The sequence below is a fragment of the Falco rusticolus genome, chromosome 4 (genome assembly GCF_015220075.1).
Source record: "Falco rusticolus isolate bFalRus1 chromosome 4, bFalRus1.pri, whole genome shotgun sequence".
In the NCBI taxonomy this organism is placed as follows: domain Eukaryota; kingdom Metazoa; phylum Chordata; class Aves; order Falconiformes; family Falconidae; genus Falco; species Falco rusticolus.
The window spans coordinates 44,493,324-44,516,528 of NC_051190.1; the positions used below are offsets into that span (position 1 = coordinate 44,493,324).

General features: G+C 65.8%; 3 protein-coding genes across 5 annotated transcripts; all 3 read right to left on the minus strand.

Annotated features, from left to right (window-relative positions):
- Positions 1-1,760: 1,760 nt before the first annotated feature.
- On the minus strand, positions 1,761-8,893 carry CILP2 (cartilage intermediate layer protein 2). The gene is made up of 9 exons (XM_037383629.1): positions 8,812-8,893; positions 7,122-7,220; positions 6,488-6,760; positions 6,039-6,221; positions 5,496-5,654; positions 5,130-5,390; positions 4,884-4,992; positions 4,630-4,787; positions 1,761-4,529 (listed from the first exon to the last, which is right to left on the minus strand). Exons 1-9 carry the CDS (start codon positions 8,870-8,872, stop codon positions 2,137-2,139), a joined length of 3,696 nt encoding a protein of 1,231 aa, XP_037239526.1. The 5' UTR covers positions 8,873-8,893; the 3' UTR covers positions 1,761-2,136.
- Positions 8,894-10,062: 1,169 nt separating this feature from the next.
- YJEFN3 (YjeF N-terminal domain containing 3) lies at positions 10,063-13,836 on the minus strand. Of its 3 annotated transcripts, none has more exons than XM_037383615.1 (5): positions 13,461-13,797; positions 11,722-11,832; positions 11,523-11,636; positions 10,927-11,077; positions 10,063-10,295 (listed from the first exon to the last, which is right to left on the minus strand). In XM_037383615.1, the coding sequence occupies exons 1-5, from the start codon at positions 13,644-13,646 to the stop codon at positions 10,081-10,083; spliced, it is 777 nt and encodes a 258-aa protein (XP_037239512.1). In that variant the 5' UTR covers positions 13,647-13,797; the 3' UTR covers positions 10,063-10,080. The 3 variants fall into 3 exon arrangements, with proteins under 3 accessions (XP_037239512.1, XP_037239511.1, XP_037239510.1); XM_037383614.1 differs by lacking the exon at positions 10,063-10,295 and having other exon boundaries at positions 10,302-11,077; positions 13,461-13,569; positions 13,706-13,836; XM_037383613.1 differs by lacking the exon at positions 10,063-10,295 and having other exon boundaries at positions 10,302-11,077; positions 13,461-13,802.
- A 4,071-nt stretch (positions 13,837-17,907) lies between these two features.
- NDUFA13 (NADH:ubiquinone oxidoreductase subunit A13) lies at positions 17,908-19,515 on the minus strand. Its single transcript, XM_037383621.1, has 5 exons — positions 19,379-19,515; positions 19,214-19,292; positions 18,629-18,700; positions 18,482-18,551; positions 17,908-18,179 (listed from the first exon to the last, which is right to left on the minus strand). Exons 1-5 carry the CDS (start codon positions 19,470-19,472, stop codon positions 18,060-18,062), a joined length of 435 nt encoding a protein of 144 aa, XP_037239518.1. The 5' UTR covers positions 19,473-19,515; the 3' UTR covers positions 17,908-18,059.
- Positions 19,516-23,205: the final 3,690 nt, after the last annotated feature.

A 23,205-nucleotide genomic window follows, 5' to 3' on the forward strand; every position in this document is an offset into this window, starting at 1 on the left:
TGCCCGATGGGGAGCATCCACCAGCCTCCCCCCTGGCGAGGGACGTGGCTCCCGGTGGGGCAGCACCCAGCACCCAGGGGCAGGCAGCACCCAGGCACAGGCAGCACCCAAGGACAGGCAGCACCCAGGAGCAGGCAGCACACAAGGACAGGCAGCACCCAGGAGCAGGCAGCACCCAGGCACAGGCAGCACCCAAGGACAGGCAGCACCCAGGAGCAGGCAGCACACAAGGACAGGCAGCACCCAGGAGCAGGCAGCACCCAGGAGCAGGCAGCACACAAGGACAGGCAGCACCCAGGAGCAGGCAGCACCCAGGGGCGGGCAGCACCCAAGAACAGGCAGCACCCAGGCACAGGCAGCGTCCAAGGACAGGCAGCACCCAGGAGCGGGCAGCACCCAGGTTTTGTGGGGGTGGGAGCCCTGCTGTGATGGGGTCTCCGCGTCCCAGGTGCCCCCTCCCGTGCTGTGCTGTGGCGTCGCCCACCTGATGTGCCGGCGCCTGGCTGCGGTGGGTTCCCACCCAGGCGGGACGGGGAGAGAAGCTGGGATTTGGCCGCTGGTTTGGCACCCACCCGTGCCCCCCCGGGTGTCCCCTGTCCCCTTTGATCTTGCGAGCGGCCACATCCAGTGTCAGGGTGAAAAAATGCCGCATCCCGGCCAAACCGTGTTGTAAAAGGGAAACGTTGTCCCGGGAGCTGGGGGGGCTGGCCCCATAAATGCAGCCTGTTCCATTACAGCATCCGCTGGAGCCACGGCTGGGAGGGGGCATGGGGGGGGTGCGCACCTGTGAAACCCACCCAGCACCCTGAGTCAGGGGACAGACAGTCATTAGATGGACAGAGAGACCCCTGCCCATCACCACGGTTGGGGTCACCCACTGGGTGCCCAACTCCTGTGCTGGCTACATCCCTGTGCTGGGGCATGAGGGGGGCGGGAGGGTGTCACGGGGCTGGATGGGGCCCCCCCGCAGCTGCCACGTCCCCTGGCCACGGGGAGCTGGCGCGGTTCCCCCCGTGTTGCCGCCAACCAGCTGAACGACGACCAAGGCAAACAGGAGGTGCTGGGACGGTGCTACCGTGCAGGGCGGGAGGCGATGGGGCAGGAGTTGGGGGGGTCACACATACACGCGTCTGGGCACCCCCGGAGAAGCCCAGCAGCCAGGCGGGTGTACACACAACCATATATTTCATAATAAATAATGTACAAATCCGCACGCGCCCTTGGTGCGTGCCAGCACCGTTGCTGTGGGGGCGCATCCTGCCATCGCCTCTCGCTCGCTCCCCTGGCCCAGGCGCACCGCAGGACTTAGGGGGGGTGTCCCTGCGCTGGGGAGAGGCTTTAAGAAATATCTTTTTTTTTTTTCTCTCCTGGATAAAAGTTGGGGCAAAATGCTCCTCAAGGGGAAAACAGCCTGGCTGGTGGTAGCAGGATGGGTGCAGGATCAGGCCCAGCCAGGCTCTGGGCTGAGCTCGGGTGAAGGTGGCAGGGATGGAGCCTGGCATCCCAGGCACGCCACGGAGCCCCTGCGCCCGGCCGGATAGCTGTCACCGCACCGTTCCGGGGCAGAGCGTGCAGGGAGGGCATTTTATCCACATCCTTCAGTTTTTCCCCAAAAGAAACCTCACGTTTCCTTGTGGGATGCAGGGCAGGGGTGCAGGGGGTGCTCCCGTTCCTGGCACCTTCAGCCATGAGTGCCCCGTTGCTGGACACGGGGCAAAGCACCGGGTGGGGACCCCTTCCCATCCCAGCCCCTTCCCCTATTTGCTTCCACCCCCTCTTTTATTCTTTTTTATTTAAATAACCCCCGTGGGGCCGTGGCTCTGCTGCCGGCATCACCGGCACCGCAGTCCCCGGGGCTGAGCACCAAGAGCTGCCCCACACAGGGCTGGGGGCAAGGGCAGGGGCAGCACCGGGGGGGGGCTGGCGAGGCCGGTGGGGGCTGCCTGCTGTTGCCCCCCTCGCCACAGCCCAGTGGTACCCTGCCCTGCTGTCCCCTGGGGTCACGGCAGGAGGGTCCCACTCCACGTGTCCCGTGTGTGTCCCCCTTAGTCGTTATAAATGAGTGCGGTTAAAAGCGACGGGGAAAGGGAGGGCAGAGCTGAGCCGGGGAGGGGGCACAGAGGGGGGGTGCGGTGTTCATGGCTGCCCCCGGATCTGGCCCATCCTCCGCCGGCTGCTGGGGGTCTGGCGGGTGGCTGTGGGGCCTGGGGCTCGAGCGCCGGAGGCAAAGTCCATCACCTCGGGGGGAGCCCGGCGCATCTCGCTGGTCCCCATCTCCCGCCGGATCTCAGCCAGCGCCTCGGCTGGGGCCGTCAGCAGCCGCTGGAAGAAGCTCTCCCGCCCTGCCGGCCGCTCCTGGCAGGTGAAGGTGACAGCCGTACCCGCGTCCGCCTTCATCTCCCTTGAGAAGCCATCAGAGGTGCCATCAAAGCAGCGGCCGATGGCGATCTCCTTGGCCAGCCGCGGGTTCTGGTCCGTCACCGTGTAGATGCCATAGTTGTGACCCAACGGGTCGACCGGTGCCAGCATGGTGAAGGCAGCTGTGTGGTTGTTCTCTGCCACGGGCGGGTGACGGTTCAGGTACTCCCGGAGGAGGCTGTTGACAGCTGTGCGGTGGCAGCTGCCTTGGGGGATGATGGAGACCAAGGTGCGATCCACCAGGCTCTGGTCGAAGAGCATCCCACTGCACTTGAACTCCACGCAGGCACCTGAGGTGTTCTCCAGCAGCATGTCCCGCACGCTACGGGTGTCACGCAGCCCATAGAGCTGCCCCCGCGTGCGGGGGTGGCTGCCCCCCACATTACGGGACCTCACCATATACTCCTGCGGCCCCTCGATCTGCACCTTGATGAAACAAGCCCTGAACTCCTGAGGGTTGGGCCACCACGAGAGGTAGTCGCCAGTCCAGGAGGTCAGGTCGCTCTCCTTGAAGGGCACCACATTGTACTCGTACTTGTCCACCTCCACGCGGTAGAAGCGGAGGTGGTTGGCGCTGACCGGAGCCTCCTCACACTCCTCGAGGCTGCGGTAAGGGTAGATGGGACCATTGGTCTCATCAACGTTGTTGGGGTCAGGCTTGGCCACGTTGATTTGGAAAGCTGTCTTCTTCAAGTTGGGGTCATCGTGGTCCAACCGGCGGTAGCCCAGCTTGCCCAGGTAGGGCTGGGACACCCCAACTGCATTGGGGTTGAGCTTGGGGCTGGAGGCCACAGCTTCCAGCTCCTCGCCGCCCAGCGTGGCCGTGACGTACGCTGAGTAGGCATCGGGGCGCTGGCCATCACAGAAAGCGGGCAGGCAGGCGCCGTTGGGACCTGTCACCACGCTGTCAAAGCGCCCCCATGCCCGGGGATTGGCAGGATAGCCGGGCTGGGGCTCCAGGTTGATGAGGCTGATGACCACCCCTTCCAGTTGCTCATAGGGGTTGAACTTCTCATTGCTGTAAGCCCTGACCTTGACAAAGCAGCGACGGTCCTCCGGCACGTCCAAGTTGAAGAGACGCCGCTCCCGGATCTCCAGGTTCCCCACCAGGAAGGTCCTCTCCTCCCTCTTGCCCCGGCTCCCCCCGGCCGGGCGGAGGACACCTTCCTCCTCCCACAAGCCGGTCTCAGGGTTCAAGGACCACAACTTCATCTTCTGCAGGTGTTCTGGCATCCAGACCTGCCCCGCGTCCATCCGCACCTCCACTGGCCCCGTCTGCAGCACCGCACCTGTCTCCCCTTCCCGAAAATCCACGGTGAACATGCCGTAGGTCCGCAGAGGAATGATCTCTCCCTCAGTGTTGGCGAAGCTGAGGTCGCTGGAGGCCGTGCTGGCTGTCGCCATGTCCCTGGGGTCCAGGAAGGTGACGCTGGCTTTGACCGTGCCCCTGAAGACCTCCCCAGAGGGACGGAGGAAGGCACCAGCGGGGAGGATGAGCTCCCCAACGGGCTCCCGGCCGCTTGCCTCCCCCAGTGGGATGGCGTTGCTCTGGCTGCTGTCCAGATCTACCGGCTCCTTCTTCCGCAGCATCTTGACCTCCTGGTAGACAGCACCACCGCGGCGGTTGAAGGGCAGGACTTTGACAGCATCCACGAACCTCTGCTGCTGGTCTACAAAGCGAGCCACCAAGCGCTGTGTGTCCGGTGGCACCTCGATGGTGAAGGAACCCTTGTAGCCAGTGAAACCAACCTTCTTCCCACCCAGGAAGATCTGCCCAAAGCGCAGGGGCTCGCCAGTGTCAGCTGCTGTCACCCGTCCCTGCACCAGGACGCGGGGCTGGGCACAGGGTCCACAACCGCACTCAGCCACCACCTTGATGGGCAGCAGGGAGCCGGCGCAGGGGATCTCCCGCATCTCCATCCTTCGCACCCCGCAGCAGTGCCCCGCATCTGCCCCGCACCCCGACTGCTTGGCCAGGCTGCTGGCACACGGGGCAGGCGGGCAGCGCCCCACATTGTAGTAGCGGGAGCCGGCGGCATCCTGTGGGCACTCACTGGGCAGCTCCACGAGGCTCGGCTCAGGCTCCGGCTTGCAGCTCTGCTGGCCCTGGGCTGGGGGACACAGGGCAGACCAAGGGTTAGGGTGACCCTCCCCACCACACCCCCCATCCCAGGGTGATGGTGTGGCTAAGGAAGCCCATCCCATTCTCACCCAGCACGGTGAGTGGTGCTGGCGCCGATTTGATGGCGCCTGCCTCGGTGCTGGCTTTGCAGTGGTAGGTGCCAGCCTGCTCTGGTGCCAGCCCCCGCAGCACCAGGCGGCTGCCGTAGCGGTACACCTTCCGCTCCAGCAGCGTCCCGTTGTGGTACCTGCAGGGATGAGGATGGGCTCAGCAGGGATACAGCTGGGTCTGCCTTTCCCCACCATCCCCAATGCCAGCTTTCTGCTGCCCAGACCCTGCTCACCAGTAATATTTCTTGGGTACCGGGGTGCCCGAGGCTTTGCAGCAGAAGGTCACCTCCTGCCCAGCCACCCGCACCTTCGCCTTGGGATGCAGCACCATGTAGGGCTTCTCTGCAGGGGAAGAAGGTGGCAAAGGAAGCAACGAGCTGCAGTCCCCCTCTTGGTTCACTCCCTCACACCGTGCATCCTTTGGGGATGTCCCTTGAGGGGTGCACCGCGCAGCCCCCACCTCACGCCGCGATGCTTACCCAGCCTCTGCAGCCTCACATGCACCACCGCCACGCCAGAGCCGTTGGAGACGATGGATGCCAGTCCCGGGGCAAAGCCCTCGCGGTGGATGCTGATGTTGGCGGCAGTGCCCTCACACAGCCCCGTCACGGTGAAGTGCCCGTGGGCATCGCTGCGGGCCAGCAGCACCGGCGGGCGGCCCTCCAGGTAGATGTGGGCGTCCGGCAGTGCCGAGCCGGTGGTGGAGACGACGGTGCCCTGCAGTGTGTGCTCAGGGCAGGCTGCGGGGTGGCACGGTGCTCAGACCTCATGGCTGTGGCCGGCGGCGGGGCCACACGGGTTGGGGGCACCGGGGAGGGAGTCCCTGTGTCCCCAAGAGCAGGTACCTGGGCAGGGCGAGGGGGGACATTTCTGCACCTCGGTGGGGCGGCCGGTGCACGGCATCTTCTTGGTTTTTTTGCAGCTCCGGCGCCGGACACGTGTCCCAGCGCTGCCACAGCTGTGAGAACAGGGGCCCCAGGTGCCCCACTCCATCCACGCTGGCTCTGTCAGGGAGACGCCGGGCAGGCATCGGGCACCACGTTCCCCCCAGCCCGGGGTGGTCCCATAACACAGGGACACGGGAGGTCCCCAGACAGGGAGGGTCCCTCCAAGCCACCTGTGCCCAGCCAGCCCTGGCTTACCCCTGCCAAGCTGTTTTTACCAGCACGGCCTCTGTTATTGCAATTAAGCTGATGATGCGCAGGCAGCAGCAGCTTTGCCCAGGAGGTGGCTGCACCGATGGGGAGGCAGCTGCTGTGCGCCAACGGCCCCCTGGGACCCCTCGTGCCACCAGTGGCATGGGCAGAAGAGGAGATGGAGGTGGCTGGCTTCAGGTGGCAAGCACTGGCTGGGGGGCAGGTGGGTGCTGGTAGTGCCGGGGTCCCTACCTGGGCAGGGGCCGGCACTGCACGGCCGGCGCTCCACAGCTTTGCCCTTGCACTTGACCTCCTTCAGCGTGGCCACCAGCTGGGCATTGACGCATCGGCGAGTGCGGGTCTGGGTGCCGCTGCTGCCGCAGGCGCTGCGTGAGCAGGGACTCCAGGAGGACCAGTGCGACCAGTAGATATGCTCTGGTGGGAGTGGGGAGTAGAGGCATTATCTGGGGGCCCACCACCCACGTCCAGATCCATGGGTGTGCACTTGGCCCCTGGGATGATGCCCAGCGTCATGCACCCAAGGGGTGATTGCTGGAGTTGGGGGGGTCTGGTGGAGTCGCAGCACTGCAGCACTCGGTGGGATGCAACAGCGGGAGGGGGTGTGAAAAGCAAGGGGAGAGCACAGCAATGGGTATGGACCCCCCCAACATGCCAGCGGGGTCCGGGGGGGTGGCACTCACCCAGCGGGCAGAGGAAGCGGATGTGGTAGTTGGAGCAGGTCTTCCCCTGCGGCTGCTCCTTGTTGATGCACCGAAAACCCTTCTTGGGGCTGACGTGCACCACCTCACCCACCTCCTCGGGCAGCTCCCACTCAGTGGTGCGGGCCTGGATGGCCACCGGCCGCTCGCAGACGCGCCCACGGTAGTAGAAGCGAATGGCCTCCAGGCTCTCGTAGTCCCCATCCCCCCCAGGGTGGTCGATGTTGAACCACGATGTCCACTCAGCTCCTCTGCCTGGGACAGAGCCAGCCCTGAGTGAGCGAAAGGGGAGCAGCCCCCCACCCTGTCCCTAAGCATCCCAGGGTGCCACCAGGGCTGGGCACAGCTCAGGGATGCCGAGGGCTGCACAGGCAAGGGACAGGTGGATGAAAGTGTGTGGGGATGGAAGGCGCCAGGGGATGCAGCGTGGGAGCCACGGGGAGCGCAGGGTGTGCACAGCATCCCTGCTGCAAGGGTCCCGTGGGGACACTGCCACGGAGGAGGTGGCACTGCCAGGCTGGCACGGTGGGTATTACCCCATGCAGCCCCTCTGGGGGGCTCTGACTGCAGGTCCCCCAGGGCACGGTGTCTGGCGGGGGCTTGGGGACAGCCATACCTGCTGTGTCCAGGTCGAGGTCTGCCAGGCTGGGGACTGCTTTCCAGGGCTTCCCTGCCGTGCCGCTCTTGCCCGGCTCCGAGTTGTTCTCTGTGGGCTCTGGGGAAGGACATGGTGAGAGCACCCAGTGCCAGGGCACCCTCTGCCCAGGGCACCCAGCGGTGCTCAGATGGTCCCTTGCCAAGCCGTGGGCACTGAAGCAAAGCGCAGCCAGTGCTGGGACACACCAGGTCTCAGTGGGGATGGGGACTCGCCACCCTCAGCACCCTGCCCCCTGGCAAGGGGCTCCAGGCAAGGGGCTCTGGGCAGGATTTACCAGCTCCATGGGGCTAGGCCGGTGGTGTCACCATCCGGGGTGGACAAGGAGATGCTGCAGCCCCCTGGCCAGCCAGGGGTGGATCAAAGGGCAGCTGAGGCTGGTGCTGCGTGGCGAGTCCGGCTGTACCGGGGCCCATGCCATGTTCATGGGCTGCTTGCCACGAAATGCTCCCCGCAAGCTCCCAGCTGCCCTGGGGCAAGATCATCCCCAGGGGTGATGTGGGATGGGGAGACCAGCCAGGGTGCCCACGCACACACCCACCACGCCAAGATGACAGCACGAACCTGGCGCCACAGCAAACCCTACCAGCCAAAGCGGGAGGCAGCAGGAAACTGGGCTGTAAAACCACAGCCGGCAAGCGGGGACACCACCACGGCAGCAGCTGGCCCGGGGGGCTCGCTGCATGCCCCAGCTGGAGGGTGGACCCCCCAGCTCCCACTGGGCCCAGCCAGCCGCATCCCAGGATTGAACCCAGGGAGTGGGGTCTGCAAGGGCAGCGCTGCCCGCCTGCCCCTCATGCAGGTGATCCCAGGTGCTGGGCTGGGGGCTTCAGCCAAGCTGGAAACGACAGATGAGGGGAGCAGGTCCCTGAGGAGAAAACTGGCCCCTGGTGCCTGTCACCCACAGGCACTGGGCAGGATGCGGCCAAGCAGTCAAGACACCCCTGTGCAGCCTGGCACACCCTAAAGTACCCGTGGGGACCCCACGGGCGCCCCATGGCCATGCAGCGGCACCATCCCTCCGCCAGCAGCAATCCCACGGTAGCGGGGACCTGACCCTGCCACCTCCTGTCCCTTCCCCAGGTGGCAGGGATCTGGGGGACAGCGGGACCCGTCACAGCCTGCACTGTGCAGGTGGATGGATTCTGTCCCTGGACCAGGGACGGTCCCAGCTCAGTCTCACCCAGTCACTGCCCTTGGCACCTTGCAGGGACCCCCACGGGTCTGGGGGGCTCAGCACCAGGGGGCAAAAGCCCCATAGAGCAGCTTGTGGTGGTCGAGCCAGTTGGGGCTTCCCGCAGGTGCTCAGCCATCCAGCGCTGCAGCTGGCAGAGCTGGTGGGGACGTGGCGCAGGACACATCCCCATCCCTCTGGTGACATGGCCCCAGGGAGGGCAAACCTGCCCCAAGCCTCGCCAACGCATCCTCCTGCCAGCAGATGCCGGAGGGACTGTCCCCAGCTGTGGTCAAAACCCTGGCGCACCTCTGATCCTGGCACACATCTGGCCCCGGCACACATCTGGCAAGCACTCAGCCCCAGCCCCATCCTGCCCCGCATCACCACCGCCAGCCCCCGGGATGGCAGGGATGCCCCCGGCAGGCAGCACTGACAGGTCCCTGCGCCGTGGTTAGCCACCAGTCCCGGCCTTACCTGCTGCCCTGGCACCATGCAGGGCGGCGAGAGCCAGGAGGGCCAGTGCCAGCTCACCCATGGTTGCCTGTGCCGTGGCAGGGCGGCCGGCAACTGTGAGCGCGGCGGCACCGTGGGTCTATATATGAGGCCTTTCCCCCTTGCGCCGGCAGACAGCAGCAATCGGCTCCTGGCACTCAGGACCGTCGGCTCTGCCGGCGCTGGATCGGTGTCAAGAGGGAAGCGGGAAGGCGGCCTCCCCAGCAAGCCGGCCGCGCGCTGCCACTCGCTGCTCCAGCCCGGGAAACTTGAGGGTTTGTTTTTGCAAAGCTGCTAAAATTGGATGCACTTGGGAATGCGGAGGGGAGGGAAAGGGGAAAAAGCCAAGCAAGCCCAGCCTCGGCGCTCCTGCGGTTGGGGTCAGGGTGCCAGCGCTCCCCTGGCACCCGCTGCCGTGGGGCACGGTGGGCTGGCGGGGCCGGTGGGCGCCCGTGCAGTGACCTGGCCCGCGTGGGTGTGCCAAGCTGTCCGCAGCCCCATGCCGAGGTGGCGCTGAGGCCGTGCAGAGCTCAGTGCACCCATGGCCCCAGCTGCCCCCTGGGATGCAGGATGCAAAGCACCCAGCGGCGCTGGCAAGTGATGGTGACTGGGGGGGGAGGGGGGCGATGGGCTGGGGACCCTCCCCAGGGTCACCTCCAAACCACAGCTCCCCACGGTTGGGGACCGCAGCCCCCTCCCACAGCCCCGCCAGCGGAAATCCCAGCGCATTCCCTGCATTCCCCAAAACTCCAGCTGCACCGAGCTCCCCAGGGGGGAGGCAGCTCCCAGTGCTGGTGCGGGGTCAAGAAGACCCTCTCTGCTGGGACAGGGCGGGGACGGTCCCCAGCGGTGGCTTGTCACTGCTCTCCCTGTTAATTAAAAAACCCTGTAGCGAGGGGGCTGCTGCTGCGCCCCTTCCCCAGTGCGCTTGAGGGTTTCAAGCTATGGGGGAATGCAGCAGCAATGGGGACCCCACACCCACCCATGGGACCCCAGGAACTGCCCACATCCCCATGGGACAGGCGACAGAGGAGGTCACATGGGGTCTGCCCCTGAGAGCAGGTTGGTGACAGGTCCCAGGGGACACAGCACAGGGGGGCCAAGCTGCGCACGGGGCCATTCCCTGGCATGGACGGGACATGGAACCAAATCCCGGCACAAGCCCCCAGCTCAGCCCTGCCATGAGGCCACTGTCCCCTCACCCCGTGTTCCCAGGCAGACATCGACCCCAGGGAAGAGCCACCAAGCGCTTTATTGCTGGGGGGCTCGCAGGGCCACCACGCACTCGGTGCCGGGGTACTCAGGCAGGTTGAGCTCAAACTTCTTCTGCACGTCGTAGGGGAGGAATCGCCCGGCCACGAAGTGCTGGCGGCCCAGGAAGCGCCGAGCGCACTGCTTGGGTGCCGCCAGTGACACCAGCACGTCGGGGCTGATCCCACCACTGCTCCCGGCCTCCACGTCCCACCCTGCCATGGCAAAAAAGACATGGGGAGGGGTTCAGGGCACCCCAGGGGACACAGCGCTGCCGGGCACCAGTTTGCCGGTGGAGAATGCTCTGGGGTGGTGGAGGAGGGGAGGGCGCAGGGAGGAGGGGGTGCGTGTGTGTCCCCCCAGCATCGCCGCCTTGCACCGCTCCAGCTGCATCCTGGCACTGTGCGGGGTTTTGCTTGGTGGGGATTCACCAGCAGCCGTGCCGAGAGCTCCTGTTTGCTCCTGCGGGGGGGGGGGGGGGGGGGGCACACGCGGTGTGGGGGTGTGATGGCAATTCCAGGCCTGGCCACCAGACACCCGGGTGTTTTCAAATTACATCATGTCTCAGTTCAAGGAGTTTGTTATTTATCGTGGATGCCCTGAACGCATCCGTGGAGAGCGGCTGCCAGCCTGGGCTGCCGGCAGGGATGCTGCCAGGCTGGGGGCGGGGAAAGCTGGGGGTCCCCGGGGCTGTCCCCACCCTGGGAGGGCTCCGCAGGGGCTCCCCCACCACCCAGGCGCTGAGCCCAGGGTGATGCCACAGTGGGCTGGGTGACAATCTTGGGGTGAGCACAGAGCTGGGGGGGTTCCATCCTGCCTGGGGGGATGCTGAGCATGGTGCCAGACCTGAGGGCACATCCAGGCTGACGATGGGGATGCGGATGAGCTTCAGGGTGGCCAGGATGGCAGCGCAGGGCTCCCTCCCCTCGGTCGCCTCCGCCTCAGCTCCCAGCACGGCATCCACCACGGCGTTGTAGGCATCATTGATCAGCTGCACCTGGGGGGGGACACGGTGGGCAGCGGCTGGGGGGTCCCCCCCACCCCCCTATGGGACAGGCACCGAACCCCACACAGGGATCCCGTCTTCCTGCATAAATAGATTCATCCAAGAGCTACTGCCAAAAAAATCCGCCCCCCCCAAGAAGCCAAGGCGGGGGGGGGGGGTGAGGGGCGCGGTGGTGCGGCGGAGCCCAGCACGCCGAGACACGCGGCCCTGGCCAGGGCAGTGCTTTCGGGTCACATTCCTCCCACCGAGCCCGACGCTTCCAACAACAACAGAGCCGGTGGCTGGCGGGGCCGCGGCAGCCGCCGCTGGATTTCATGGCATCCCCGGGCTCCCAGCAGAGCCGGGGGCGGGGTTGCGGGGGGGATGGAAGGAATAAAAAAAGAATAACAAACTCAACCACGTCAGCCAGTGAGCACGGGGGCTCCAGGGGTCTCACCTCGGTGGGGAGGTAGGAGAGGAAGGGGATGTCCATCTTCTCGCACTGTGTCGTGAAATCCTGGTACAGGGGGTCCGGGGAGCGTTTGGGGTAGAAGATGGTGGGCTCATAGTCCTGTGGGATGGAGAGTGGGGATGCGGTGTGGGAGCCTGGCACCACTCGAGGATGAAGAGGAGCACGAGGGAAGGAAGATACCTACAAAGATCCGCAGGTGCCGGGCGCACACCAGGCCAATGGCCCCATTCTGTGCCGGGCCACAAACGACCAGCACCGTGGGCTGCTTGCGCGGCAGGGACGGCAGCGGGAAGGCCTGCCGAGAGGAGACAGGGATGTCATGTCACTGCCCAGCCCCGTCCCTCTGGGGCAGCCCTGGGGATGGCACCCAGCATTGGGGATGTGGCGGGGGGACCGGGGCTTGATGACCCACAGTAAGGCTGTGCTGCTGGGTGGGCAGCGTGGTGTGTGGTGGGATGGGGACAGCACCCACAGTAGGATGGAGACAGCACCCATGGCAGGAGGGGGCATGTGATGGGGACAATGCCCACAGTGGGATGGGGATGGCACCACAGCAGGACTTGGATGGTGCCCAGGGCAGGACAGGGCCCATAGTGGGGTGAGAATGGTGTCCACGGTGGGATGCAGATGGTGCCCATGGTTGGATGATGATGATGCCCACGGTGGGATGATGATGATGCCCACGGTGGCATGATGATGATGCCCACGGTGGCATGATGATGATGCCCATGGTGGGATGATGACGATGCCCACGGTGGGATAGGGAAGGTGCCCAAGGTGGGCTGAGGACGATGCCCGGGACAGGATGATGCCCGTGGCGGGACGGGGCTCCCTGCCAGCCTGCAGGGAGGTGGCCGAGCACTCCACATACCAGCAGCCTGCAAAGGGAGGCTCTGTTTATCCATTGACAGATTTTTTCCTGCTCGCAGAGCCTGGCTCCTGGTCCCATCCAGCCGCCAGAGACCTGAGCAGCACGGCCCGCTTGCAGCGCTGCGGTGCCGGACAAAGCCAGGCTCGCCTGGCCCTGGCCCTGCCCTGGTGCCAGCCTGCATTGTGGCTCCAGGGGATGCACCGGGAGGGGATCCTGACTGGGGGGCGGGATGCCCAAACTGGGATCCGCGGATGCTCTCCCTGGCTCAACACCATGAGGAAGAGGATGCTCAGCCCCACTCTCCCCAGCTGGAGCTGGTGGTGGAGCCAGGGGTGCTGCCGTACAGGGGGGGCCCTGGAGGGGTGGGCAGCCCCGCACTGTGGGACCTGGACCAGCCTTGGGGCAGGGACCAGGACCAGCCCCAGGATCCAGAGAGGCTCCAACACCCAAATATTTCCCCTCCTCAGGCAACTTCTCTGCCCTCAGAGAAGGGAAGGGCAGAGCACAGTCCAGACACCTCCAACGGAAAAGCTGAGGCAGGTGGGCGCGGAGCTCGGCGGCTGCCGAGGCACAAAGCTGCCCTTGATGCTGCACCTCCACTTACCCAGCTGCTGCCTCCTCCTCCTCCTCCTCCTCCTCCTCGTCCCATCCAGCACGAGCACTCGGGGCTCACCACACCAGGGGAGCAATGCCAGGGCTTGAGGAGCCCCCCAGCACCCTCCTCCCCACGCACAGCAAAGGCAGCCGGTGCCTGGCAGGGGTGGATGGTGGAACCCACTGGCCCCGGGTGACCCCAGTTCACCCCGGGGGGGATAACAAAGGGCAGCTGAGGAATGCAGACACCCCACCCCCCACCCCGTCTCCCAGGGTGAGGCTGCAGCCCTGGCATGGCCAGAGCATCATCCCACTATCCCTGTGCCTCCATCCAGGGTGGGAGGGAGACCACAGCTGGGGTGGGAAAGGCCACACAGGGGGACAGGGTGCGGGGGGGAGAGCAGCCGGCAGCCCCCCCACCCCGGCGGGGGGGTCTTGGGCCCCACTGGCCACCTCACCTTGGTCACGGCCATGGCACAGGCGTGTCCCCAGATCTCGATCAGCTGCTGCCGCCCAAACCGATAATCCTCCAGCAGCTCCTTCTCGATGGCCTCTGCCTCCGCCTTGCTGCGGGGGGAGCGGACAGCAGTGAGGGCAGGGACACCCCCCCGCCCCAGCACTAAGCCCCTTGGGCCCCCAAGCATCCCCGCGGTGCAGGGCAGGGGATGCTTGGGGGCAACGGGCAAGCGGGCTGGGGGCTCACAAGGCTGAGGGTGGGCATGGCCGGTGGCTCGGGGCTGGGGATGCACACGGCCGGCACATTCGGGAGCCCGGCAGCACAGGGGGGGGCTGTATTTCGTGCGAGGCACGGCCTTGGCAGCATCCCCGGGCTCGTGGGGATCGGGCTGTTATATAAAAGCAAACAATGCTGCGGTTGTTCCTGCGCTGCGAGCCCAGGAGCTGGCAGGGTCCGGGAGCCTCCAAATTGGACAATAATTGCTCACATCTGTTGGCTCACCTGCGCCGCGGCTGGAACAGCATGTGCCGGGTCCAGTGAGCTGCTGTGCGCTTGTCATGGAAGGGACGTGAAATCTGGCCCCTAGGAGAGGCCGCAGTCGGGATGCTGGTGGCCCAGGGAGGAAAATTTGCAGCCTGGGGGGCAGCTGAGGGGCCCCGGCCATGCTCCTGCTTTGGGGATGCACACTCACACCTTGCTCGGTCCTAGTCGCAGGGAGGGGACCAACTGGCCCTCCACTATCTGCAGGAAGGTGTGGTGCTACCAGCCCTGGGAGCTGGGGGGAACAGGGGCTGGGGGCTTGCTGAGTCCCTGGCTGCAGGGTCACCCTGCACTGTCCAGGGTGACCCCATGAGCCAGCCACGTCCCCTGGGTGTCCTGGCAGAGCCCAGAGCCCCCTGTGTCCCAGCAGAGCCCGTACCAGGCTGTCCCCCGGGGGTCCTGGCAAAGCCTGGAGACCATTTAGTTCTGACATCCCCTGGTCGTTCTGGCAGAGCCCAGAGAGCCCCCTACTCCCCAGCCACCGTGGCTGATCCCACCCTGTCCCCTGGCCATCCTGACAAACCCCATAGACCTGCCATGCCCTGGTCACTCTGGCAGACCCCTTAGACCCTGTCCCCTGGCCGTGCTGACAGATCTCATTGACCCCACATCCTCTGGCTGTCCCCACAGGCCCACCCCATACCCCCTGTATGCCTCGGCAGACCCCACAAAACCCCAGTGCCCTGCCCAACCTGGCAGACCCCCAGAAGAAAAAAAACCCTCACCCTGCCCCATGCCTCCTCTCCTTTCCCATCCTGTTCATCCCATCCCACATCCCATCCCCAATCATCTGGTGCCCTCTAGTGAGTCCCAGCCTGTCCCCAGCCCCACACCAGGGGCAAAAAGGGGGGAAAAGGGGCCAAATCCAGCCCCTGCTCCCTGGTCCTGTGCGGGGCCTGGCAGAGCCCAGCTAGCCCCAGTGCAGCTGTGTTGTCAGTCACCCAACAAAAGGCGCATTTTCGGCTCTGACAAAATTCCCCACGTCTGCTCCAGGGGAGAACATTGCCCGTAATCACTGCTGGCAGGGAAACCTGGGCTGCGGCCCGGGCTGGCTCCCGCGGTCCTGGCATCGTCCCCAGGGAGGGGGGGGGACACACATTGTGGGGCTCCCCGAGTCCTGGCTCGCTGCCCACCCCGGGAGCAGAGTCCCCTCCAAGCGCTCTGGGGTGCACGTGCGCTCTCGGCCCTCCCCGCTTTGCGGTTTGGCTTTGCTATAGGGGCTGGGGATGCAGGGGGGGACATGCTGCTCCTGTCCCCTGTGCAGGGGTAGGTGCCCCACTGAGCCCTGCTGAAACCCAGCAAAGCCCAGTCCAACGCAGTTTAACCCAGTTACTGCTGCCTCCTGGGGCGTGGTGGATGGCCAGAGCTGCTGCTGCACTGGCGGGGCAGAGACCTTACTGGGAGCGGGAGGGGGAGGAGCTGAAGGATGAGGGGTTTGAAAGCATCCCTCCTGTGTCCCCTCCTGTACCCCAGTTCCAGGGGCAGGGCACCTCGCATTCTGCATCACTGTTCTGCAACACGGCTCCGTGTCCTCACTCTGCATCCCAGTCCCACATCCCAGTTCTGCATCACGGCTCCATGTCCTCCCTCTGCATCCCAGTTCTGCACCCCAGTCCCATGTCCTCCCTCTGCATTCCAGTCCCGCATCCTAGTCCCATGTCCTCCCTCTGCATCCCAGTCCCGCATCCCAGTCCCATGTCCTCCCTCTGCATCCCAGTCCCGCATCCCAGTCCCATGTCCTCCCTCTGCATCCCAGTCCCGCATCCCAGTCCCATGTCCTCCCTCTGCATCCCAGTCCCGCATCCCAGTCCCATGTCCTCCCTCTGCATCCCAGTCTCACATCCCAGCTCCGTATCCTCCCTCTGCATCCCAGTCCCACATCCCAGCTCCGTATCCTCCCTCTGCATCCCAGTCCCACATCCCAGGTCCCACATCCCAGCTCCGTATCCTCCCTCTGCATCCCAGTCCCACATCCCAGCTCCGTATCCTCCCTCTGCATCCCAGTCCCACATCCCAGCTCCGTATCCTCCCTCTGCATCCCAGTCCCACATCCCAGCTCCGTATCCTCCCTCTGCATCCCAGTCCCGCATCCCAGTCCCACATCCCAGCTCCGTATCCTCCCTCTGCATCCCAGTCCCGCATCCCAGCTCCGTATCCTCCCTCTGCATCCCAGTCCCACATCCCAGCTCCGTATCCTCCCTCTGCATCCCAGTCCCGCATCCCAGTCCCACATCCCAGCTCCGTATCCTCCCTCTGCATCCCAGTCCCGCATCCCAGTCCCGCATCCCAGCTCCGTATCCTCCCTCTGCATCCCAGTCCCACATCCCAGCTCCGTATCCTCCCTCTGCATCCCAGTCCCACATCCCAGCTCCGTATCCTCCCTCTGCATCCCAGTCCCACATCCCAGCTCCGTATCCTCCCTCTGCATCCCAGTCCCACATCCCAGCTCCGTATCCTCCCTCTGCATCCCAGTCCCACATCCCAGCTCCGTATCCTCCCTCTGCATCCCAGTCCCACATCCCAGCTCCGTATCCTCCCTCTGCATCCCAGTCCCACATCCCAGCTCCGTGCCCGCCTCTACACCCGGCTCCGTGTCCCGGTCCCACATCCCGGCTCCCTGCCCGCCACTCGTCCCCCCCGCCCCGCGGGGTGCAAGCACGGGGAGCTGGGGACGCACAGGGGTCCCCAGCCCCAGGCGGTACCGGAGTCTCCCCCGTGCCGCTTCCCGCGCTGGGGCCGCGCGTGCCGGAGCCATCCCAGCATCCCTGCCGCAGCCATGGCGACCCGGGATGCAGTTGCTCTGGCAACCGCGGTTATTTGGGTACCGGCCCCCCCCGCCCCCGTCCTCGGGGGTGCGAGAAGCCGGGCTGGGATCGCCCCGCGGGGAGACATGCGTGGGGACAGCTGGAAGGGGGGCTGGCGGCACCGGGGCGCTGGGGGCATCACGGGAGGCAGGAGCCGAGCCGGGGGGAGGGGGTCCCGGGGTAGCGGGTTCCCCCCCAGCCCGTCCCGGGGGGCAGCGGCGGCGGGGGGTGGGGTGGGGCAGCAGCTCCAGTGCGGGCGTACGGTGAGGGGCACAGGCACGGCGGGACCCCAGACCCCCCTCGGGGCTGCTGGCATCCCCCGTCGGGGGGTCCCTGGGGCCGGGCTCACCTGAGGTAGCGGGGCGGCTGCCGGGCGGAGCCGGGCGCGGAGCTCATCCCGGCGGCGGCGGCGGAGCCCTGCGGGAGCGGCGGCAGCAGCGCGGACCCCCGGCGCTTGGCGATGCCGCCCGGGGGAGGCGGCTCCGGCTGCCCCCGCCCCGCCCGGCCCCCCCTCCCCGGGAGCATCGCCCGGGCCCCAGGCCCGCCCCCGCCCCCCCGGCTCGGTTTGTGGTGGTGGTGAGCCCCGAAATCGCCTCTACGCCCCTCCCCCGCCCCCCCCCAGACAGCGGGCGGGGGCGGGGGCAGCTGCCTGCACCCCACAGTGATCCACAAAGCACCTTATGCCCCCCCCCAGCAACTGGGACACACCAAACACTCAAAATCGGTGTTTTGCACTCAACCCCGGTGGGTGCCACCCTCAGCAACCGGAGGGTGGGCTGAGTGCGTCCCCCGCCCCTCCCCCCTCCACCTGCCAGCCCCCAGCTGTGACACTGGGGGACAAGCCCTTGCTGCAGGGGACCCGCAGGGCCGGGGCTGCAGCTACCCAGCCCCCATCAGGATGTTTTCAGCAGCCGGAGCAGGGCCCGGCTCAGCCACGCAGCAACCGGGGCCGATCCCCTGCTCCCCCCACGCTGGGGGGGCTCTGGGAACAAGAGCCAGGACCCCCCAACATGCAGCAGCAGGAAGAGCAACACCCCCCCCCGGGGCCAGCCAAGTGTCCCGCTCCAGGACACGGAGCTGCACCAGGAACATGCCGACACCATGTCCGACACCGCGGATCTGTGTAGGTTTAATGACAGATATTGGAACAGGCAGCACTGGGCAGCCGCCACCGCCCCCCCACGGCACCAGGGGATGCCAGAGCCCGGTGAGCGCGGTGCCGGGCTGTGCCAAGCTGGGCCATGCTGTGCCGCGCCTCAGACATAGTACTGCAGCCCGAACTTCTCGTTCTCCACCTCGCTGGTGGGGCGCAGGTAGTAGAGCTCCTCCAGCGTGGGGGGCACCCAGCGGTCGGTGTGGTACAGGGATTCGCCCACCTGGGGGGGGGGAGAGCGGTGGGGGGGGGGCAGCCGCAGCCCCCCAGCTGAGCGGTGCCCCCCCCCCCCGGCTCCAAGCCCTGGCAGGCAGCAGAATGAGCTTCACTGCTCAGCGTAGCCCCCTATGCCGCTGGTTTCTGGGGGCTTCTTCAAGCCTGGGTGATGTGAGCGTTCCCAGAGATGTGGCACAGACCCAAATCCGCTGGGGTGGCCGGTTCCGCCCCCCCCACTGTGCCGGGCATCACCGAGGGGCAGCCAGTGGCACGGCCCCCGCCCAGCCCCGGGGCACCTGGGTCACAAACCTTCCAGCCAGGAACATCCTTCATGATTTTGGCCTCCTCATCCAGGTTCTGCCGCAGCATCCGGAGGGTCCTGCGAGAGAAGGGGAGGCTAAGCCCCGAGCAGGGGGGCACAACGCCCAGTGGGGACCTCCCCCATGCCCTCGGTACCTGCGGTCTGACTCTGCCTGCAGCAGCGGCATCAGGGCAATCCGTGCCTCCAGGTCCTCGATCAGCAGCCGCCTGCGGGGGGATGGGGGGGGAGGGGGGGCAGGGCTGTGAGCTGGGGGGGGGAGCACCGCGGGGAAGCACCGCTGGGGGGGGCTGGGGGTGAGCACCGGGGGGAGGGGCTGGGGGGGGCCGGGAAGAGCCGGGGGAGGGGATGGGGAAAGCAAATCCCAGGGGGGTGGAACCGGGGCGGGAGAGCAAGGAACCAGAACCGGTGAGCCCACGGGTGGGAGCGTGGGGGGACGCCCGGCGCAGGGGGGACACAGGATAAACCGGGGCCACGGGATGGGACACAGAACGACCCGGCGGGTGACCTCGGGGAAGGTGGGGGGACAAACCCGCGGGGCTCGGTGAGGGGGCACGGGACAAAGATGATCGAGGGGAACCCCAGGTGGGCGGGACGACGATCGCGGCCGCCGGGAAGGGACGAGACCACAAGACGACCGGGGGGGGGGGGGCCCGGGGCGGGGGGGGGCCCGGGGTAGGCCCAGGGGAACCGGGGGGAGCCCGGGGCTGGGGAGGCGGCACCTGCGCTCCCGGTTCCACTTGATGAGCGTGTAGTAGCCCAGCAGGAGGCTGCCGATGCCGAGCGCGAAGAGGCTGTACCCTGCGGGGGCGCGGGTGAGCGCGGCACCGGCAGCACCGGGCCCTCCCCGCCGGGCCTCCCGCCCCCGCTCCCCGCCCTCCGCCCACCTGAGAGCCCGCGGCGCGGCAGGTGCCGCTTGTAGTCGATGGGCCCGTACCCGCCCGGCGGGGCCATGTCCTGCTTCACCTTCGGCGCCGCCATCCCGGCGGCCGCGCTACGTCACTTCCGCCGCGCTCGCGGCAAGCGCTCTGCCGGCCGCACCACGTGACAGCGCCGTCCGCCGCGCCTTAAAGGGGCAACGCGGGGGCCAGGGAGCGGTGGGGCCAACCCGCCGGGCGCGGTGCGCAGCTGGGCGGGGGGGCGGGCACCCGGTGGGCAGAGCGGGAGGCGGCCGCCGCCGCGAGGTGTCGCCGAGCACCCGGGCAGGGGGTGGGGACAGCGGGGGTGCTCGCTTTGCTGCGGGCGCGGAGCCTGCACCCAGGGGTGCTCAGTGCTCCGCGTGCACGGCCGGTACCAGGGTCCCGCACTCCCCACATGCACTCCCGGGATGAGGAACGAAGAGTGGGGGGCACCCACCTGCAGGTGGCCCCCGGCTGTGCGCACCAAAAGCGTGCACCCTGCAGCAAGCGTGCACCCAGCAGTAAGCGTGCAAACACTTGAAAACATGCACCAAAAAGTGGGCACGCACCAGTAAAGTGTGCACCAAGAGTGCAGCCATGGGCAAGCATGTGCTGGGAAGTGTGCACCAAAAAGTATGCATCCACCACTGAGCATGCAGCAAAAAGTGTGCAAGTGTGCACTGGAAAGCATGCACCCACCAGCGAGCACGCAGCAAAAAACCGTGCAAGCGTGCACTGGGAAGTGTGCACCAAAATGTGTGCCCCCAGCTGCAAGCATGCAGCAAAACCCGTGCAAGCATGCAACGGGAAGCATGCACCAGACAGCGTGCATCCAGCAACAGCCATGCAGCAAAAACTGTGCAAGTATGCACTGGGAAGCATGCATTAAAAAGCGTGCACCCACCAGCAAGCATGCAGCAAAAAACATGCAAGTGTAGTGCACCAAAAAGAGTGCATCCACCAGTGAGCATGCAGCAAAAACCAGGCAAGCGAGCACTGGGAAGCGTGCACCAAGAAGTGTGCACCCACCAGCAAGCATGCAGCAAAACCTGTGCAAGTGTGCACTGGGAAGTGTGCACCGAAAAGCATGCATCCAGCAATAAGCATGCAGCAAGAAACATGCAGAAAAAAAAAAAAAAGCAGCAGCAGGTGCACAGGGCAAGTGTGCCCGGAGCACACTCACACTGGAGCACACACGCAGCAGTGAACAGGCTGTGGGCAGCATGGCCCCCCCAGCCCCTTGCACCCCAAACCTTGGCCCTGCTGTGTCCCCCAGACCAATGGGGCAGGACCTGGAGGGCCCGGACCCTCCCAGCCCCCCGCCGGCCCTGGGGTGGTTCCCCTGCACCCCCAGTCCTGTAAACCCTCGGACACAGATCAAGGTCACTCTTGTCTTAATCTCTAATCGCGCCGTAATCCCTCCGCTGTGGCGGGGACATAATAACTTTGCAGCTGGCGAGGCCGGGGGGGCACCCACCAGCATGCTGGGGGGGGGGGGAATGGGCACCCCAAGGTGGGGGGAAGCCTGGGCCAGGCCCACAGGCAGCAGCTCCCCACTTTCTCCAGCACCGCCCTGCACCCAGCCCCCCATGGGATATGTGGGGCTGGGGGCTGGATTGCTGCTCATGGGGCCAATCCTGCCTGGGAGTAGCGTGTGCCCAGCTGGGGGAGGGGATGGGGGAGGGTGAGCCCCGGGATGCTCCGGGATGCCTGTGTTCCTGGCGGGATGCACCGGGGGATGCAGGAAAACCTCCTGCTCCTTGCCCCATCCCGAATGACCCTGGAGCTGGGGTCTCCCCTGCATCTGCTGTGGGTGGTCCAGCCTTTAGGGAAGACCAGCCTTCCCGGGATCAAATCCTTTCACGGCAGCTGGATTCACTGGTGAACCCAGCTGGGAGGTGGGCAAAGATCCTTGCGGGGAATGAGTGGCCACCTCTGGGCCTCGTCATCCTGCCCCCACTTTTGGCAGTGACCCCCGATTCCCACCGACACCCCCCGGGGCAGTGCACCGGAGTGGGGCAACACAGGCATTATCTCCCATCCAAGTGCTTTCCCAGTGGGTGCCCCTGGAATAAGCAGCACCTTCAGGCACGACTATACATCCCGGTCTCCATCCAGCAGCTTCTGGGTCCATTGAGGAACCAAACTGATAGAAACCTGCTGCTTCCACCGTTTTCCCAGCTCTGGGAAGACAGAGTCACTGGTGGCTCATGTGGAAGCTCCCGGAGCTGATGAGCTGGGAAAAGGAAGGATGGGGAGGGGATGGGAAGGCAGCAGTGGGCTGGGAGGTGGGAAATGCCCCAGGACTGTGGATGCTCCAGGGAAAGGCTGGAGAAACCCCCAAAGCCACGGCCGGGCTTACGGCCTGGGATCAATTAAAGATGCTGGACGAGGGGAAGGGATTCAGCCTGATCCCCAACAGCTGGGGGTTTGTTTCTGGATTCGGCGTGTTGAATGTTTACCTGGGGCTTTTTCTGCTGGTAAATTATCATAATGAAGCTGGCGGGACTTTGGTGGGACACCTACACACGTTCCTGGATCCCGCCTGGCTGTGCGCAGGGAGGGAGAAGAAAAGCAGGAATCAGTTGGCTCATTTACAAAGAGAAACCCCCATCCCTGGGTGGCCGAAGCCCCCAGCTCCCACCTCAGAAGCCAGATTTTTGCCTTTTAACTCCCACCAGGTCTGGGGGCTTTGCAGGACCCCCAGACCTGCTGCCTTGGGGGGTCCTGGGCCGGAGTGGGGGAGCTCAAGGCTGTGGGAGACTCCAGCCACTGGGAAAACCGAGGCCAGAGCCTTGCCCAGGCACCAGCTCCGTGCAAAAGCATCCCGGGATGTTTCACGTCACTGGTTAATTGCCACGAGGTGTAATTTTCCTGCTGCCTCCCGGTCCATGGGGAGCCGCGGGACCCCGGCACTGCAGCCCTGTGCGCTGCCAAGGACCCCCAAACCCCGCGGCACAGGCAGCTCGCCTGAAGAGCCGTGCGTCCTGTCCAGGCAGCATGGGCAGGAGCAGCGCTGGGATGTGGGAATTGCTGGGAATAACGTGCCTTGAAGTTGCTGGGAATAACATGCCTTGATATCAAGGGAAGAGCTGCCCAGTGAAGCGGGACTGCTTCAGGCTGGGGGCTTGCATCCATGGGTGGGTCATAATCCCCCCCGTGCATCCCATCCAGGCAGCACGGGCAGGAGCAGCACTGGGATATGGGAATTGCTGGGAACAATGTTCCTTGATATTGGTTCCCTTGGGAAGAGCTTCCCAGTGAAGTGGGGCTGCCTCGGGCTGGGGACCTGCATCCATGGGTGGGTCATAATCCCCCCCAACCCCAGTTCCCCCCAAGCCAAGAGCCCCTCTTTGCTGTGCAGCTTTTCCTGGACACCAAGGACCGTTATTCCCAGCAGTTCCCAGACCGTGGCAATGGGCTGTGCTGGGACCGGCAGTTGCATCAATGGGATTATTTCTGTACCACAGGGACAAGGAACGCATGTGATGGGTTTCCCACATACTGCCTGAACTCAACCCTCTGTTCACCCTTCCCGAGGGCCGTCAGCTCAACCCCCTCATAAATCCCATCAAACGGCTCCGCTGGCCATTCCCAAGCGCAGGAGCAGCCGGATGAGCAGCACCGCGGTGCCCACCCTGTCATCCCTCAGACCCGGCGCCGATTTCAGCCATGAACACGATGGCGTCGGTCCCTTCCCGGCAGGATGGCAGCCACCGGGAATCACCCCCCAGGGCCGGCGCTCTGAACACCCTCCGGCTCCTGATCCCGACAAAACCGAGGCTTTACTACTAAAAAAAGGGAACAAAAAATTC

Coding starts and splice junctions, on each gene's coding strand:
- CILP2 (XM_037383629.1), bottom strand. CDS start 8,872: ATGGGTGAGCTGGCACTGGCCCTCCTGGCTCTCGCCGCCCTGCATGGT. Junction 7,221..8,811: donor GCATGGTGCCAGGGCAGCAG/GTAAGGCCGGGA, acceptor GTCCTTCCCCAG/AGCCCACAGAGAACAACTCG. Junction 4,993..5,129: donor TGTGAGGCTGCAGAGGCTGG/GTAAGCATCGCG, acceptor CTTCCCCTGCAG/AGAAGCCCTACATGGTGCTG.
- YJEFN3 (XM_037383613.1), bottom strand. CDS start 13,646: ATGCTTGGGGGCCCAAGGGGCTTAGTGCTGGGGCGGGGGGGTGTCCCT. Junction 11,637..11,721: donor CCCGGCACCTGCGGATCTTT/GTAGGTATCTTC, acceptor TCCATCCCACAG/GACTATGAGCCCACCATCTT. Junction 11,078..11,522: donor TCTCCTACCTCCCCACCGAG/GTGAGACCCCTG, acceptor GTCCCCCCCCAG/GTGCAGCTGATCAATGATGC.
- NDUFA13 (XM_037383621.1), bottom strand. CDS start 19,472: ATGGCGGCGCCGAAGGTGAAGCAGGACATGGCCCCGCCGGGCGGGTAC. Junction 19,293..19,378: donor GCCGCGCCGCGGGCTCTCAG/GTGGGCGGAGGG, acceptor GCGCCCCCGCAG/GGTACAGCCTCTTCGCGCTC. Junction 18,552..18,628: donor CAGGCAGAGTCAGACCGCAG/GTACCGAGGGCA, acceptor CTTCTCTCGCAG/GACCCTCCGGATGCTGCGGC.